The sequence below is a fragment of the Heteronotia binoei genome, chromosome 13 (assembly GCF_032191835.1).
Source record: "Heteronotia binoei isolate CCM8104 ecotype False Entrance Well chromosome 13, APGP_CSIRO_Hbin_v1, whole genome shotgun sequence".
Lineage (NCBI taxonomy): Eukaryota > Metazoa > Chordata > Lepidosauria > Squamata > Gekkonidae > Heteronotia > Heteronotia binoei.
This window is the reverse complement of record NC_083235.1, coordinates 45890657-45907869: the sequence shown is the minus strand read 5'-3', so window position 1 is coordinate 45907869 and position 17213 is coordinate 45890657. Positions and strand designations below refer to the sequence as shown.

At 44.1% G+C, this 17213-nt stretch overlaps 1 protein-coding gene across 1 annotated transcript; it reads right to left on the bottom strand.

Annotated features, from left to right (window-relative positions):
• Nucleotides 1-1982: 1982 nt before the first annotated feature.
• On the bottom strand, nt 1983-16007 carry LOC132581049 (aquaporin-4-like). The gene is made up of 5 exons (XM_060252086.1): nt 15993-16007; nt 12926-13282; nt 10879-11043; nt 4901-4981; nt 1983-2232 (listed from the first exon to the last, which is right to left on the bottom strand). Exons 1-5 carry the CDS (start codon nt 16005-16007, stop codon nt 2023-2025), a joined length of 828 nt encoding a protein of 275 aa, XP_060108069.1. The 3' UTR covers nt 1983-2022.
• Between the last annotated feature and the right edge of the window lie 1206 nt (nt 16008-17213).

Genomic DNA, 17213 nt, shown 5'->3' with positions numbered 1-17213 from the left:
AAGTACAAGAAGCAGTCACTGAGGGGGATATGGATCATGTGACACTAAAAGAGAAGAGATTAACTTCCACCACCACCACCACCATAGTACTCTTTCCCTGACCAAAATTCTCCTGCTAGGAAGGCCCTGGCTAGCACAATCTCATCAGATCTTAAAAGCTATCTTCAGGTACTTGGAACGGCTGTCATATAGAGGATGGTGCAGAGTTGTTTTCAGATGCCCCAGAAGGTCAGACCAGAACCAATGGGTTGAAATTAAATCAAAAGACTTTTCAGCTAAACATTAGGAAGAACTCCCTGATAGTTAGAATGGTTCCTCAGTGGAACAGGCTTCCTCAGGAGGTGGTGGGCTCTCCTTCTTTGGAGATTTTTAAACAGATGCTAGATGGCCATCTGACAGCACTGCTGATCATGACAGATAATGAGAAGGAGGGCAAGAAGGGTTGCGTCAGTGCTTAGTTATTGTGGTCCTTTCTTACATGCCCAGCGAAATGCTGATCACCGCTTTGGGATCAGGAAGCTATTTTTCTCCAGGCCAGTTTGGCCAGGGATCCTAGAGGCTTTTTGCCATCTTCTGGGCATGGAACAGGAGTTACCAGGTGTGGGAGGTATTTGTGAATTTCCTGCACTGTGCAGGGGACTAGATGACCCTGGAGGTCCTTTCCAACTCAGTGATTCTAAACAGAGTTGGTCCTGGTTAGTATTTTGATGGGAGACCTTGAAGGGATACCAGGGTAACTATGCGTGGGAAGACAATGACAAATTCTGTTAGTCTCTTGCCTTGAAAACCCACACAGAGGTTTTAAACACTGGAGGTAGAAAAAAAGAAGAAATAATATAGGTACCAGTCTTTTTTTCCCTATTGGAGCTTAAAACATCCAATGAAGGACAATTTTGATGGGGGTAGTGGCACAGAGGGAGGGAAGAGTTAAAGTTTTCCCGTCCCAAATACAATAATCCAGTCTATATTGCCTGCTATGGCTGCTTTTGGTACTCAAATTATGTGTCAGTGATCCTATCATGTTTGAGTCCAGTCGCACTTTTAAGACCAGCAAAGTTTTATTCTGGGTATTCTGGGAAAGGAAGACAATCAGGACACAACCCTCTTGTGCCTGGAGCTGGAGGGGTTAATTATCCAGCAAAAGGGGTGAGGGAAAAAACCAGACCCCTCTGTGCTTAGAAGGAGGCCTCTGGGGATATTTGTCACCACAGCATTTTGGACTGGAGGTTCAGTCAGAGCTGGTTAAACTAGCTTTAATTCTCTCTGGGCTCCAGGGGATTTAGCAGCCTGCTCTGTGATTGGGCAGTTCAGGGAAAAACTGCCAGGCCTGAAAGTGGCAAGGACAATGGGACTTGCTGGGTTCAGCACTTCACCAGGCCCAGGTTGTTCGAGGCATGGGGAGGGGAATCAACACCCCCGTCACTTGCTCAATTGCACTCTACTTTATTGTGCATCAGGTTTTAGAGGAGGCTGGCCGAGGCCTGTTGTTGAACTCCACCCATGTGGCAACACAGAAAAAAAGGCCCAGCTTGTCCTTTGGAGATGCTCTCTATTTAGTGTTTCACTGAGGGGACAAATGTGACACACACAGGCCTGGCGGGGAGGGGGGGGGGGTCATGCAACAAACCAGACTAGAAATCAGGAGGAGGCCTGATCCCAGTTCTAGCTTGCTCGTTGCAAATCCTACACCTGAACTTGGAATAGAAACTCTTTCTTTAGTTCTACTGATCCTATCTAGGGACAGAGAGAAATCATGACTCCTGGTTTCCAACCCTTCCTCATTTTACGCTGGTAGGATTCCCCCTCCCACCCCAGTCTTCAAACCCAGGGACAGAAGACATGACTCCTGGAAGCATTCAGTGCCATAATTATTGCCTTTTGATGTCTTTCGGAATTCAGAATCCAGTTCCACCTCAATATCAAGTCCCAGCATGCCATATACCAGAAGGAAAGCAACGGGGTGAGTGGCAAGGACCCAAAGCAAGATTATGAGAAGGCAAGAAGACAGGATGTTGCTGTCTCCTATTCAGCACTATGTTCCCCCTTGCAAGGAGGTTTGGTGTGAGCAGAAGCAGAGGGTGAAGAACGAGACATGCTGGCTGCCTCCACAATCTCAATCTCATGGCAGGTCAGGCAGGCAATTAGCTTGTCCCGTGAAGCAGTGCTAGCAAAGAAGAATTCGTAAGACATTCCAGCAAGGACAGCACCCAAGATGGGACCAAGCCAGTACACCTAAACAGAGGAAAAGAGAAAGTGAGTGAGATTGAATCAAATGGATTCTGAATCAATACAGTACAGGAGGGCTCAGGAGAGGTGTGACACAGAGAGAAGGACGTGGATTGATTCAGTTCAGGGGAACCTGCATCAATATGATATCAGGACAAGATAAGCAACAGGATGTAGAACAAGGCCCAGTCAATATATCTGAAGGCACATGTTCAATTTTCACAAAATGGAATTCCTGGGGTGGGGGCTTGCCAACTTCCAGGTGAGGTCTGAAGATCTCCTGGAATTACAACTGACTACAGACCTCAGTTTCTCTGTAGAAAATAGTTGCTGTAGAGAGTGGATTTTATGGCATTATAGCCAATGGAGATCACCCCTTCCCAAACCTACAGAAACACCCAACATTCCAGTGACGTGCCTATGTGACTTCAATGTGACCTGGAAGTGATGGAGGCATGTTGAGAACATCAGGGCAATGCTCTGGTTTTTGGGCAAAAACTCTGGCCCCAATACCAGAGCATCACCCCAACATGCCTATGTCACTTCCAGGTCACACTGGAAATCTTGTGGGCATGTTGCTGAAACATGCAATTAAACTCCCTGCTCCTGGTAAGCCCACCCCCATCCCCAAAGGGTGATTAACACATGAAATTCACTGCCACAGGAGGTGGTGGCTGCTGCAAGCACAGACAGCTTCAAGAGGGGATTGGATAAACATATGGAGCAGAAGTCCAGCAGTGGCTATTAACCACAGTGTATTGTTGGTGATATTAACCGCAGTGATGCTCTGTATTCTTGGTGCTTGTGGGGGGGGCACAATGGGAGGGTTTCTAGTGTTCTGGCCCCACTGATGGACCTCCTGATGGCACCTGTTTTTTTTTGGCCACAGTGTGACACAGAGTGGATGGGCCACTGGCCTGATCCAACACGGCTTCTCTTATGTCCTTATCCCCCACTGGCTGCCACAGCCTGGCAATTCCACTCCCAAATCTCCAGGAATTTCCCAATCCAGAGTTAGCAACCCTGTATACACAGCCTGTGAACTGAAATGTTATTTTATCACAGTCATACATTATTTGCATGCTCTACCCATGTTCTTGCTCTAAATTGGAGTGCAGCTTGTGTGTAGAAGGAACTTCAGCCTTCGCCTCTGCACTGTTACCATGAACAAATGATAACGGAGAAGGAATTGTTAGGTCCACTGAAGAATGGTACATGGTTTTCTGCAATAGGCTGAAATAGTCCCTCCCCCTTTTGACCATTTTTTTAAAGGTGACAACTTAGGGGGCAAAGCTAAAGTTCCTTCTGCTGTGCGCTACAGTGTGAACCTGGAGCAGGAACACACAGGAAGAGAGAAGAACATATAAATCACATATGACTGTGACATTCGCAGCTTGGGTCTAGGATCTCCACCTTCTCATACTCTGTATCTCATGGAAATCAATCCACAGAGTGAGAGCTCTTAGAGAGGGGACAACAAATCAAGAAATCCAGGGCCAAACCAGAAGAGCTGCTAGGAGTTCTGTGAAGAGAGCTCCAACACCATGGCTCAAATAATATTGGGAGCTAGATGAAGCACACGTAATGTTCCTATTCTGCATTCACTCCACTGGCTGCCCATCAGTAATAGGGCTGTCATGCAGAAAGCTCTCCATGGCCTTGAACCCTCACATCTGTGAGACTACCTCTTCATCTGTGCTCTGCTACAACAGTTTCGCTCATCTGAGTAGGGCTTTCTGCAAGAGCTAACCTGCAAATTAGCAAAAACAAACTAGTGCCCATACATGTGCCTGCTCCAATGTGCCCCGCTTTCCTAGCTTTCCACAAACTATGCAAAACCGAATTATTCAAGAGGGCTTTTCTGTGTAGAAAATAGAGTTGCACTGTACAAAATGATTCACATTTACTTGGACAAATTATTGACTGTGATACTATGTATAGCTTGTTGTAAGTCTGTAATTTTGTATCATATAATGTGTCATCTAAATACTTAGGTTTTGCTTCAGTTCTGTTTTTAGATTCCTGATTAGTTCTACAGCCCTAATTCTATTGCACTGGTTTACTGAATGTCCCATTTTGTTGATTGTATTGATTCACTCTGTGTAATCCACCTTAAGTCCAAGTAAAAAAGGCAGACTATAAATAGCATAAACAAACAAACATCTGATAATCCAAATAAGTATCTGTATGTTTTCCCCAAATAGAAGCTCTATAGGGCTATTTGTGACTGGGTCCTCAGTGAGAATGGGCCCTCCCAGTTGTGATTTTTTTTTAAAGACACTAGAATAGAGTTATCAACTCTAGGCTGGGAAATTCCTGGATATTTGGGGGTGATGTCTGCAGAGTGGTGGTAGTGGTGGTGGGTCCTCAGATGAATATAATGCCAAAGAATCCATCGTCAACACAACCATTTTCTCCAAAGGAGCTGATCTCTGAAGTCTGGAGATCAGTTGTAATTTCGGTATATTTCCAGGCTGCACCTGTAGGCTCCATTCATAGAACACACAACATCTCAGCTGGTTTGACCTACTTTCACAGTGCCTGTAGCTTCCGGGCAGGTTTGATCCTTGCCCCTAAATAAATATTTTTGGGGAAAGAAGGGCAAACTAAACATACGTGCTCAGAAGGACACAGTGCCATTAATCTCTCAGCTGGGTTTCCAGCATCCACTCACCCAGTGATGTTCCCAGATTCCTGTTACTACAGCTGGTCCCAGTGATCGGGCTGGATTCATGCTGCCCCCAGAGAATATGCCCTGGAGAGATATCATATTGGCATAGTCAGTAATGATATTCCATTTCCATTCTTCAACGGATAATTTCATGAGTTATAACCAGCATCTTCATCCTAATTGGTATTCTTACTATTAGTATTTAGCCTACCCTGTTCTGGATAGCCCACACTAGGCTGATCTTGTCAGATCTCAGAAGCTAAGCAGGGTTGGCTCTGGCTAGTATTTGGATTGGAAACCACCAAGGAACACCAAGATTATGATGCGGAGGAAGGCAATAGCAAACTACCTCTGAAAACCCTACCATATGTCTCCGGTGATGATGGCAAGTATTTCACCTACAGGACTTCTTTAGCATTCAATACCAGGTATGTGTGATTCTGTAACCATAACTTTCATATTATATAATTTGAACACACTATTCTAAATATCAGATTTTTAACAAATGTATTCTGTGTGCGGATTTTGATTTCAGCATCCCTTCTCAGTCCTTTGTGTACCAGTACTAAACATCATACTAATGTTCAACTCTGCTTTGCAAGGAAGCATTTCTCTTAAATGTTTTATAATTTTCTGCTGCTGTAAGAGATATTGCTCTGTTTAGCGCACATAATTCAATATCCCCTCAATGTTCTCAAGGCAGTGTCATTGATACATGTGTGCTCAGAAGATTGCTGTATGTATTTATTATATTAATTTAAATATTGATATCCTCCTCATCTCCTTGAAGGAAACCAAAGTGGCTTTCAATATGAACAAAAATGCAGTAAAAATAAAACAACACCCTTCTGCCCCAAGTCAACAAAGTATTGTGGGCTAGTCTGGGATACAGTCGGTAATGTTGAAACATAGCAACTGTGAGCCACAAGCACACTGAAACTTTATACCCTCCATGTGTTGCCGACTGGAGAGAAGAAAGGCCAGTCAAGTGACTCAGGCAGAGATGCAAAGGGTTTCCTTCTCTGAAGCTGCTTAATGCTTCTCTCTCTCTCTCTTTTTAAAATGAAAACCAGGAATTGGGGGTATCACTCCAGTGTGCTCCCCTTATAGCTATGGACTTGTAAAGCTGCCAGAATGTTCATATGCTGGGAAAGAAGGTTGCAGAAGCCATTTGTGTTGGGATTAAACCTTCTGTTCTAGAAGATCTGAATGCAAAATCAAAATATTTGGCTACATATTAACTTTCAGACTTTATCGTTTTCTCATTCTGAACATATGAAGCTGTCTCCTATCCAATCAGACCATGTACTTAAATACTGTCTACTCTACCTATCAGCCAATCTAATAAGAAGGCTTTTCCAACACCTACTAGCAGAGATTCTTTAAGCAGTGAGGCTGGGAACTGAACCTAGAACTTCCTCCAGGCTACACATGTACTCTGCAGAGACTGAGAGGAAAAAAGATCTAGGCTTCATAATAGATAGCTCAATTGAAGTGTCAAGCCAGTGTGCTGCAGCAGTGAAAAAGGCAAACTGTATCCTGGGAAGAATTAGGAAAGGAATTCAAAATGCACAGCCCATATTACAACGCCCCTGTACGGATATATAGTGCAGCCTCATTTTGAATACTGTATACCAGGGCTTTTTTTGAGCGGGAAAGTACAGGAATGGAATTCCAGCTGACTTTGTATCAAGGGGTGTGGCTTAATATGCAAATGAGTTCCTGCTGAGCTTTTTCTACAAAAAAAGCCCTGCTGTGTGTAGTTCAGGCCACTGTATCTCATAAAGGACATCACAGAGCTGGAAAAGGTACATAACAGGGCGACCAAGATTATTGGGGGTTGGAGGGCCTTCCCTATGAGGAAAGGATGAAGACTGGAACTTTTCAGTTTAGAAAAGAAATGACTACAGGGTGGGGTTGATAGAGAGTTGACAAAGAATATTTTCTCCTTCCAAAATACTAGAACTTCAGGGCATCCAATGAAGGTGATGGGCAGTAGATGCAGGATGCACCAGGCCTGTAGCTACAGTGGGGCCTCTCAGGACCTGGCCCCCCAACTTATCACCAAGGCCCTCCAACTTAATTATTATACTTGTCATTGTTGCTGGCAAGCTTCACACAAGCCACTAATTGCTGCTGCTGGCAAGCCCCATACCATCCTCTCTGGCCTGCCCCACCACCAGCAAGCCCTGCACCATGGCCCCCTTCTCTCGCCAGCCTCTCATTGCCGCTGCTGCAAAGCCCTGTGTGGCCCTCTCTTGCTGGCCCATTGCCACCACTGCTCAGTGCAAGCAAGCCCTGCACCCACCCAGTAGGCGCAAGTATACTTTTGTTTTGTGTTGCATCCTTGCAGCCATGGGGATCCACAGCATGGCTATGGGAGGGGCTCATTTGCTTGCCTTACCTTGGCTGAGTACCCCTTTGAATTATTTAAATTCCCCCTGAAGAAAAAATTCCTGGCTATGCCCTTGGAATGGACAAAGGCCTATTACGCACAGATGTTCTGCTTCACTTTCACAATATACATATGTTGGGTTTTCTTTTTCATTCTGCATTGTTTTTCCTCCTTTCAGTGCTCAGTTCACTTTCCAATTGCTGTTTTCCTGATTTTTTTTTTGAGTACTTTTTGCGCTGGATTTTCCCTTGCTTAATTTCCAGGCCAAAGGTAATTTAAAATGTAGATTCCCTCAGATTTCCCCGTTGCCTTTTCCCCGTCTCCTACTCCACCACCAACACTGAGGTCGGTCTGCCTACTCTGCATCCACCATCTTCCCCTCATCATTGATGTACAAGCTCCATTTCCTCTCACTGTATTAATTTTTAATTTTTTTTACAAGCTATATGAGTCTAGCAATATGAAACCAATGCTAGTCTCATGCTGCTTGTAAAAAACTTAAAACAATGGGGGGAGTTTTAAAAGAGGAGAGTTGTAAATGAATACTTGCAGGCTGAAATCCCAGGGATACTTACTCAGGAGTAAGCCCAACTGAACTCAGTTGGACTTACTTTTGCGTAGACAGTCCTAGGATCAGGTTCTTCTTCCTCGTTAAATGATTGCCTTTGGGGGGAGGCTCACCGTGAATGTTGCTAAGAAATTGGTAGAATGCAAAGTTGCAAACTAATACTTGCAGGCTGAAATCCCAGGAATACTTACTTGGGAGTAAACCACACAGAATTCCATGGGACTTATTTTTGAGTAGGCGTGCCTAGGATCAGCATGCTTTCCAACCTAAAGTGAAGCATTTATTTAGGATTTGCTTGCGCAGCACTAACTTGATTGAGATGACCTTCATAGCCTTGCTTAACTCTCTCCCACTAAAACTTTTAATTAAAAAAAAAGTTTCCTGGCTAAGAAAACATTTTCCCCTTCAGTGCTTCAGTGAACAAAGTTGGGAAGAGGAGTCATTTTGGCAGTCTCTGGAAGTCTAACATTAAAATGGCAGCTCAATCACATAGACCTTCTGCAAACCGCTGAATTTAAAAATCACACATACACCTTGCCAACTATCACAGCTTTCTGTAGCAGTGCCAGTGGGTTGTACTGTGAATTCTGTACACTCTTCACGTCCCCACATATTATGAGATTGTGTGACTCTCATTTTTCACAGTGGCCGATAACACAGCAGTGAATCCCCCAGTGTAGGGGTGTTAAATGCAGGGCTTTTTTTGAGCAGGAATGCAGTTCCAGCTGGCTTGGTGTCAGGGGGTGTGGCCTAATATGCAAATAGGTTCCTGCTGGGCTTCTACCAAAAAAAGCCCTGTGTGAAACAATGGTGATGTCAGGGGTGTGTGGCCTAATATGCAAATGAGCCTCTGCTGGGCTTTAAAAAGCCCCGTGTGAAACAATGGTGATACCAGGGGGTGTGGCCTAATATGCAAATGAGTTCCTGCTGGGCCTTTTCTTCAAAAAAGGCCCTAGTTAAATGTCCATCCTGTGGGCCAAAATTGGCCTGCCCAGAGCTTTAATCAGGGCCCCGGGGCTCTTTTCTCCCCCTTCCTGTCCTCATGGTTTGAAGCTCTGAGATTGATGAAGTCCCCAGCTCTTTCAGTTCCCTGCCTTTTCTGCTTTGTCTTTGCAGACTGCAGCACAGACAAAGTTGCAAGGAAAATGTGGAACAGACTTTCCATCAAAGCTGCAGGGAGAACGTGGAGTGGATTTTCCATTAAAGTCTCTGCCCAGATAGATAGAGCCCAGGGACCTTGATAGAAGATCCATTTCGTGTTTTCCTTGCAGCTTTGTCTGTGCTGCAATGTCTTTCAATGGAGTGGAGATTGTTTCACTTTCAGTGTTCCTGAAGCTCAGATTCCAGGAGCAAAGGGTTGATGCTCTCAGCCAATTTGTTTCTGCTCAATGGACCTGACCTAGTGAGTACTCTAACCTGGGAACCTACAGCCAAAGGGGAATATTATACAGGAGAGCCATTACCAAACTGAGTAGACCTGGGGCGGGGGGAGAGAAGCTTGCAATTTCATTGTTTTCCCAGGCTCAGAGCATTTTATATTTTTAGTTTCTGCTGTGATCCTTGTGCTTTTCCTTGATGTTTTATTTTAAAGATTGCATTGCCAAATCTCACTATTTCCCCACTTTTCCATTTTAAACAAACTATTGCAAGAGTTGTAAGCATGTTTATATTTTAAATTTTAAAATATCTTTGTATTTGTCTGTGCCCTTTATAAAATTTATATCTCCGCTACCTCACATTAAATATTATGACACACATGGCCTGGCCCCCAAAAGTCCCATTTTTGTCAGATCTGACCCTCCTAACAAATTAGTTCAGCACTTCTGCCCTAGTGCTTGGCAATATGGAACATGGGGCTTCTCAGCTGCTTGTCAGATGCAGGAAAAGTCTGGTCAATTTCAACATCAGGTTTTTTCCCCTTGTGCCTGCATTCCTTTCTGTTCCCTTTCATTCAGTGAACTAATGTTAAAATGCATGTGCAAAACCTGAACCACAAGGATTTAAATGGAAGGTGCTTACTGGATACTGCTGTGCAGCTGCGATAGGCCAATGCATAATTTAAAAAAAAACCTTTGGACACTACCTCCCACATATCATGAGCAATGTTTCCTCAGAGTTAGTGTGAGCTAGCTCACAGATTTTTAGCCTCCAGCTCACACATTTTTGTCTTAGCTCAGGAAAAATGCCCTTAGAGCACAATAATTTATGCAGTAGCATAGCTCACAACTTTAATGCCAGTAGTTCACAACTTTAATACCAGTAACTCACAAAATCGAATTTTGGCTCACAAGACTGCAGCTTAGAGGGAACATTGGTCATAAGTGATGTTCCACCCCAATTTAGAAAAATTGGTTTGTTGAAATTGTACCTGCAGAATGAATACACCAGAGGAAAAAGAATGGTGCATAAGGCAGGAACAGAATCCAAAGTCAAGCTTAAAAGCTTACTGCTTGGAAAATCTGCAGTAAGCTGTGTGTGCATAATGGGCCATAAGGAAATACTTTACACAACGAATGTGGAATTCACTGCCAGAGGATGTAATGCTGGCTACAGGCATAGGCAGCTTTAAAAAGGGATTAGATAGATTTATGGAGGATAGGCCTATCAGTGGCTACTAGCCATGGTGACTAAGGAGAACCTCCACATTCAGACGCAGTCAACCTTGGAACCCCAGTGTTAGGAGGCAATATCTGGGAAAGGCCTCGGCCTCTGTGTCTTGTTGTTGGTCATCCATAGGAACTGGTTGGCTACGGTGTGAGACAGGAAGCTGGACTAGATGGACCACTGGTCTCTTCCAGCAGAGATTTTCTTCCTGTGTTACTTCTTTATTTTACCACATGGAAACAAGAGGGACTCTTTTATCTGTCATAGCTGAAAAAGTAATGTCCAGATTGTGTGGTGGGTCTTTGGCCTACAAACACCAGCTTTGCTGCTGGGCCCATGACTTTCCATAAATTTATCTAGTATTTCCAGCCAGCACCTTAAAGGGGCAGCTCATTCACCTGCAGGGGCTCTTACCGCAGCTAGGGCTCCTGCCACTACAGAGAAGCCAATAGCCAAGATGCTGGGCTCCCCCAATTCACGCCGCCGATGGTCTTCTACAGCAAAGATGGTGAGAGCTAGCTGGAATGTGGAGAAAGCCTCCATTCCCAGGGCTTGTCCAGCATTCCCTTCACTGCTCACCTGAAATGAAGGCACCAAAGACAGGTTAGAGAGACGAGGAGGGCTTGTGTGAGAGGCTGTGGTCTCCCACTCAGCAAGGAGCATCCAAAGTCACTGAAGGGTATTTTCCTGGTCATTTACATGTGAACAACACAATGAAATAATTTCTGATATATTGGCTTTTGAACAAATGGTGTTAGTATACTTCTCTGATGGTATTTTGGTTTCAAATTATCATTAGAAACAAACTATGGCTACTTGTTTTTGATGTGTCTGTCTTCACTATGAGTAACTGAAAGGATATGGGGTTTATCATCTAGGATGCAAAGTGATTCATGTTTTGTTTTGTCTTAAGGAACCCAAATACTAACAAAAATTGTGACAAATTAGTAGTGGTGTTATATTAAGAAAAATTATCTTAATTTTTCTTTATTAAGTTTCTCCCTGAGATTCAACAATCCATTTATTTTCCTCCTTAAGAATTTGGAGTCTGTTTCAAATCAATTCTGTTTTGATTTTTTTAAAAGAAGAAATTTGGAGAGAGGAATGGCAAGAAAGGAGATTTAGCACAATTTCACTCTGCAGATGCTCAGAGGCAGGCAATATTTCTGCAAACTTTTCTATTCTCCTGCTAGAGCACCACCATGTGGTATGTAACATCAAAAAATCCTGCAAAGGCTGATGAATGTATAAAAGGGTGCACAGATAACCAGGATGTACCAGAAAACTACAAAGAGAATTAAAGAGAAATCTTTTTTTTCAAAGGGAATAAGTGCGATCAATGGTTATTTTAGAACAAATAAATTCCAGTCTCAGGGTAACAATACTACAAACTGGAGCAGATGGAAGAGACCAATATTATAAGTCAGTCAGTCAGTTTATTTATACGGCACCAAGCTGACAAAAAGCCTAATAATTAGACAAATGTAAACATCGAATGGCAAAATTATCAGTGGTTAAAACAGGATAGAAAAATTAATAAAAGTATCAATAAAATCAAGAGATATATGCCTTTCTAATACAGAGACAAGCGTTGCAAAACTTAGCTACCTTCTTTTGTGATATTCTGATTGGCATCTGAAAGGTCATGCTACCAAAAAGGATAACTTGTGTGATGTTGTTTCAGATTATTTCAAGGTGGCTACAATTTCAGATCAGCTTACTGGATTTATTAAAGCACTGTTATCTTCATAACTGTGTACACTTGTCTTACATTTACAAGTTAAACTGAGAAGAAAAGGCATCTTACATACATTGAGTTCATGTTCATAAGGGTATAAAAATAAATTTTTGTGCAATTAAAACAAGCTTCCTTGTTCCAAAAGACATTTTCAGCCCATACAATGTTTTGTGGGCAACAGTGGACCCAGTGAGCCTGTAAAAAGAGGGGAGCACTAGGAATAGCCAACAGGAGGGAGCTGAAAGTCAGTATAATGCCCATGGATTGCTGGGAAAAGGGAAGCAGAGTGATAGACCCAGCTCCTGGTCAGCTGAGGACATGGAAAGGTAAAATCACTGAATCACATGAAAAGCTAGGGTGGTATAGAGTTTGCTGTCCAAAACAGCAAGAAAGAATAACCAGGAAGCATTTGTAGAGGTCTTGGAGCATTACCCTAAACCATTAGCCTTTTGGAATCAGATGATTTCCTTAGCTGATACGACTGGCTTTCTTACAGTTCCCTCCTTTTGTCAAAATCAGGTGATCATGCAGTGACTGAACTTCAGACTGCCATTCCTGTGTGGTCCGTATATGGTTTCAGACCTTCAGTGGCCCAGTACAGCACCATGAGATGGGACTGGCGCAGCCACTAGCAGTAAAGCCATTCTGTGCCCCTGCTAGCTAGAGTGGAAAGGGTGCATCTCCCAGGATAACTGGAGTGAAAAAAGGGTGCAGCTCACTCACCTTGGTAACCAGTTGCCCAATGGCTGAGGCAGGCAGCATGAGGAAGAAGGCACTTGATGCTAGGATGGCACCTAGGCACTGGGCCAGGATATAGCTTGCAGCATGCAGAGCATCCAGTTTGCGAGTGCACAGGAAAGCCACAGTGAGTGCTGGATTGACCTGGGCGCCACTGACCTTGCCAAAGCAGTGTGCCAAGCTGATGGCAACCAGCCCTGCAGCAAGAGCTGGCTGGAGTGGAGGAGGGAGCACTTGTTTAGGACCAGCAGGGGAGGAAGCACCCAGCACTACTGAGACAAAGATGAGGGTGCCAGATGCTTCTGCCAACAAGCAACACCAGAATTGACGGCTCCGCAGTTCCTGGAGTGAAGAGAATAGTGAAGAATCACTGGATGTAGGCATACTTTACACAAATGGACATATAAGAGAGACACATTATCAGGAAATACTACCCTAGCATTCTAACCTATCCTCATTAAATATAAGAAGACTGCAGATTTATACCCCACCCTTCTCTCTGAATCGGAGCGGCTTCCCCCTACAACAGACTCCCTGTGAGGTGGGTGGGGCTGAGAGGGCTCTGACAGCAGCTGCCCTTTCAAGGACAACTCCTGAGATAGCTATGGCCAACCCAAGGCCATTTCAGCAGGTGCAAGTGGAGAAGTGGGGAATCAAACCCGGTTCTCCCAGATAAGAGTCCACACACTTAACCACTACACCAAACTGGCTAAGATACTGGATAACCTTTATCGTCAGTGTGGCCCCAACTGTGGAAACTTAAATCCGGAGACTAAAACCTTAGAAAAGACCCAGGTTTACAGAAAACTCTAAAATCTAAAAAACATACATTGGGGGATTAACTCCTTAAGATAACAGAAACAGTGCCTGCGGCTTCAAGAAATACATGGCTCTCAGTGGCCTGTTGTGATTGAGGCAACCACAACAGAATAACCAGCCTTCAAGTCTTGTAAGGTAGCCAAGAAAAAATGAATTTCTTCCGCCACCATTATATTTACAAAATATACTTCTGAATAGTTTCGTTTTATATAGGTTGCAGAATGCCAGAAATGAGGAAGCCCAGGGCCGGCAAGGCTAACTTCTGGCACACCCCCCCCCCCAAGCACTGATAATGTCACTGAGTCACGTGGGGGGCACTCAGTTCGGCCATAAAACCGGCACCCTAAGAAGTTGCCTAGTGCCAGGGCCAGCCCTGAGGAGGCCTTCCTGACTTCCTTGGGCAAGCCATTCCAACAAGGTGGGAATAGAAAATGCATGTATATGCACAGCCATTTCCTAAACCTTACATCTCAAGGCTCAAACAACTAGGTTATTTATTTTATTTGCTCTAATTACAATCCAGCCTGGCTATGTTTGTCGCCATTTATTCAGGAATGCTCTGCAGAAAAACGGTTTATAAGGATGCTTCAAAGGAATGCCTTACTTTAAATCTCCCAATTAACTTATTGCCGAGCACAAGATTAAACCCAAGGAGCACATGGCCATGTTCATAGAGTTGCCTGGCTCCCCAGTCTGGCCAGAAGATTCCTCCAGTCTACAGGGCTCCAATCTACTGCTCTGTAGCTGGCCGGCAGGGGAAATCCCACCCTCCATCAGGGACATCACTGTGCGACATCCTGACATGATGATGTCAGTCGGAAGTGACATCATCATGCTGGGGACATTGCATAATGATGCTGTTTTCTGGGCAAACTCTATGGCTTTGTAGCTAAAACCCTCAGAATTTTGCCCCAAACCTAGAGCATTGCACACAGTGCCGGCACCGCAATGTCACTTCCGGGTAATGTCACCGTACACGCAGCAGAAGACTCTAGGAGAGCTCCAGAATCCCCAGCCAAGAGCACAGTAGGACCTGACAAACCTACATGTTCAGCTTCTTATTGACTTAACCAGTAGAAGAAATTGGGCAGGGCAAGGTGCCATTATGGCAACTGGGAAAAGTCTGGTGGGTCAATGGCCTGTAGGATTGCCCCCTCCCGGCAGGTTGCAAGCAAGGCCTCAAGCAGGGACTGGCCCTGGCATGGCAAAGGATGCACTTGGACTGGTCTCATAATACCCACACAGTTACTGTTGCCAACTCTAGGTTTGGAAATATCTGGAGATTGAGGAGGTGGAGCCTAAAGAGGATGGGATTTGGGGAGGTGAAGGACTTCACTGGGGTACACCATCATAGAATCCACCTTCCAAAGCAGCCATTTTCTCTAGGTGAACTGATCTCTGTTGCCTGAAGATCAACTGTAATCCCAGGAGATCTCTAGCCACCATCTGGAGGTTAGTAAACCTACAAATGGTGAAGATAAAGGACATGCCCCATGTGGAAAATGAGGCACCTGGCTGGCTGTGCAGGCTCTTTCTCCCTTGTTCCCTCCCTCCAGGGGCAGGGGGTGCTTTCTAAACCCATTTTTAACTCCCAGTCTATAGCTGTAAAGGAGAAATCAGGTACAGCAGCATCCTAAAATGGCATCCATCTGTCCTGATTTTGAACATATTGATATCAGTGTGGCTGGTGAGAATAAGTACCAAATAATTTCTTTTTCCGCCTCCTGCGTAACAGCCAACTTATGACAACCCCAATTGGTTTTAATGACAAGTGATTAAGCAAAGGTGCTATTGCCTTTGCCTTCCTCTGCAAAGTCTTCCTTGGTATCTCTCACCCAAGTACTGACCCTGTTTACTCTGAGATCTGACAAGATTCGGCTATACTATACCATTCCACATCCCACTTCACAGCATACAGAACTAATCATTCCTTCTATCTTTCAACGTAAGTAGATCAGCTGAACTGAAATTCAGAAGTAAGCACTTTAGAATCAAAGAGAAAAATAAAAAGAACACAGCTTAATGATTGAAAGGCAGAAAGAATGGATAGATGGGGTTGATCTCAAGGTACGTAGAAAACCGGGTTGTCAACAAACAGGTACATAGACAGATGGTTAAATGGTTGGTCATAAGAACAAAGAAGTGGATGACAATGACAGAAGGGTGGAAGGCGGTGGAATTAAAACACCATTCAAGTATTCTATCTCCAATATTTGCAAAAGGATGCCCTTACCTCTCTGATGCCCATGTCTGGCTCCTAAAAGACTCCCATTGATCTGAATGAGGGGAAGATGCTGTTGTCCTCTAGTGGCTTACTGGACCCTCTCCTCCCCTCCCCATTTTCCTCCTCCCACTTCCTCCCTCATAATCAGTCCATATCCCCCTCAAGATGAAGCAAACTTACAGACTAGAACAATGAGTACCATAAAACAGCTGAACATCTGGAAGTAGAATTAGGCAGGCACTAGAGTTCATGGGCTATCCCAAAAAGCACCAAATATTTATAATTGGCATCATCAATTCACGTATGTCAGCTCAGAGCTGCCCTTGGAAAAAGTCAAATGGGTCCAGTCAACAGACACACTAATATCCTGCTATCAACCATTCAGAGTCAAAGGGAGCAAAAGTCTAAGGTTTTTTTAAAATCCTAAAAAGAAGGATATGTATATATGGAAAGACTCTACATTGACAGCAAGGACGTCATGGTAACAGGTTCCTTTGAACCTAACCCAGGAGCAAATCTGAAAGGAGTTGTCACAGTTACTCCTGCTGCCAGCTGCAATTATTTTTGTGTGATCAAAGGACTCCTGGATGGTTGCCTGTGTTAGGGCAGCATCTGGGCTGGGTTTTTGTTTTGCTGGTTGGAACGTTATTTTTACTCACCTTCAGTGCTCGATGATTGAATATATTTAAATGAATTTACACAGGCAACAAGGTTTTCTTTTTCACTCAAAGAGGAAAATCCACCAGAGTATGTAATTAAACATGTTGTTTAATATGGGAAGGACCACAGCTCAGTGGTAGAGCACATAGTTTGCCTATAGAAAGTCCCAGGTCAATCCCTGTAACTTCCAGTAGCAAGAGTTTGGAAAGTCCTTACTCTGCTTGAGAACCTGGAAAGTTAATGCCAGTTGCAGTAAGCAATACTGAGCTAGGCAGACCAGTGGTGTGACTTGCTATGGGTTCAAACAACAAAGATAAACACAAAGGATTAAAGAAATACTCTAACTCTAAACGTACAGGCCTAGGGATGGAACTGGGTATCCAGGTCTGTTATCTGTTGGGAAAGGCAATGTCTGATGTACAAAGAAGATTCTGCAGGCAGCAGCAAAAAGACAGATAGGATAATGAGGTCGGCACCTTCTCTCCTGTTAAGTGTCATTCCTTGACTCTCTCCAAATAGCTACTTTTAGGGCTATTTCACTGATTTCTTCTCGGAAGTGCCACACTCAGT

Excerpts from the sequence above, each read along its gene's own strand:
- LOC132581049 (XM_060252086.1), bottom strand. Across the intron at positions 4,982-10,878 it reads TGGCAGGAGCCCTAGCTGCG|GGCATATTCTCTGGGGGCAG; the intron begins GTAAGAGCCCCT and ends ATATCTCTCCAG. Across the intron at positions 2,233-4,900 it reads GAATCTGGGAACATCACTGG|GTGTACTGGCTTGGTCCCAT; the intron begins GTGAGTGGATGC and ends TCCTCTGTTTAG.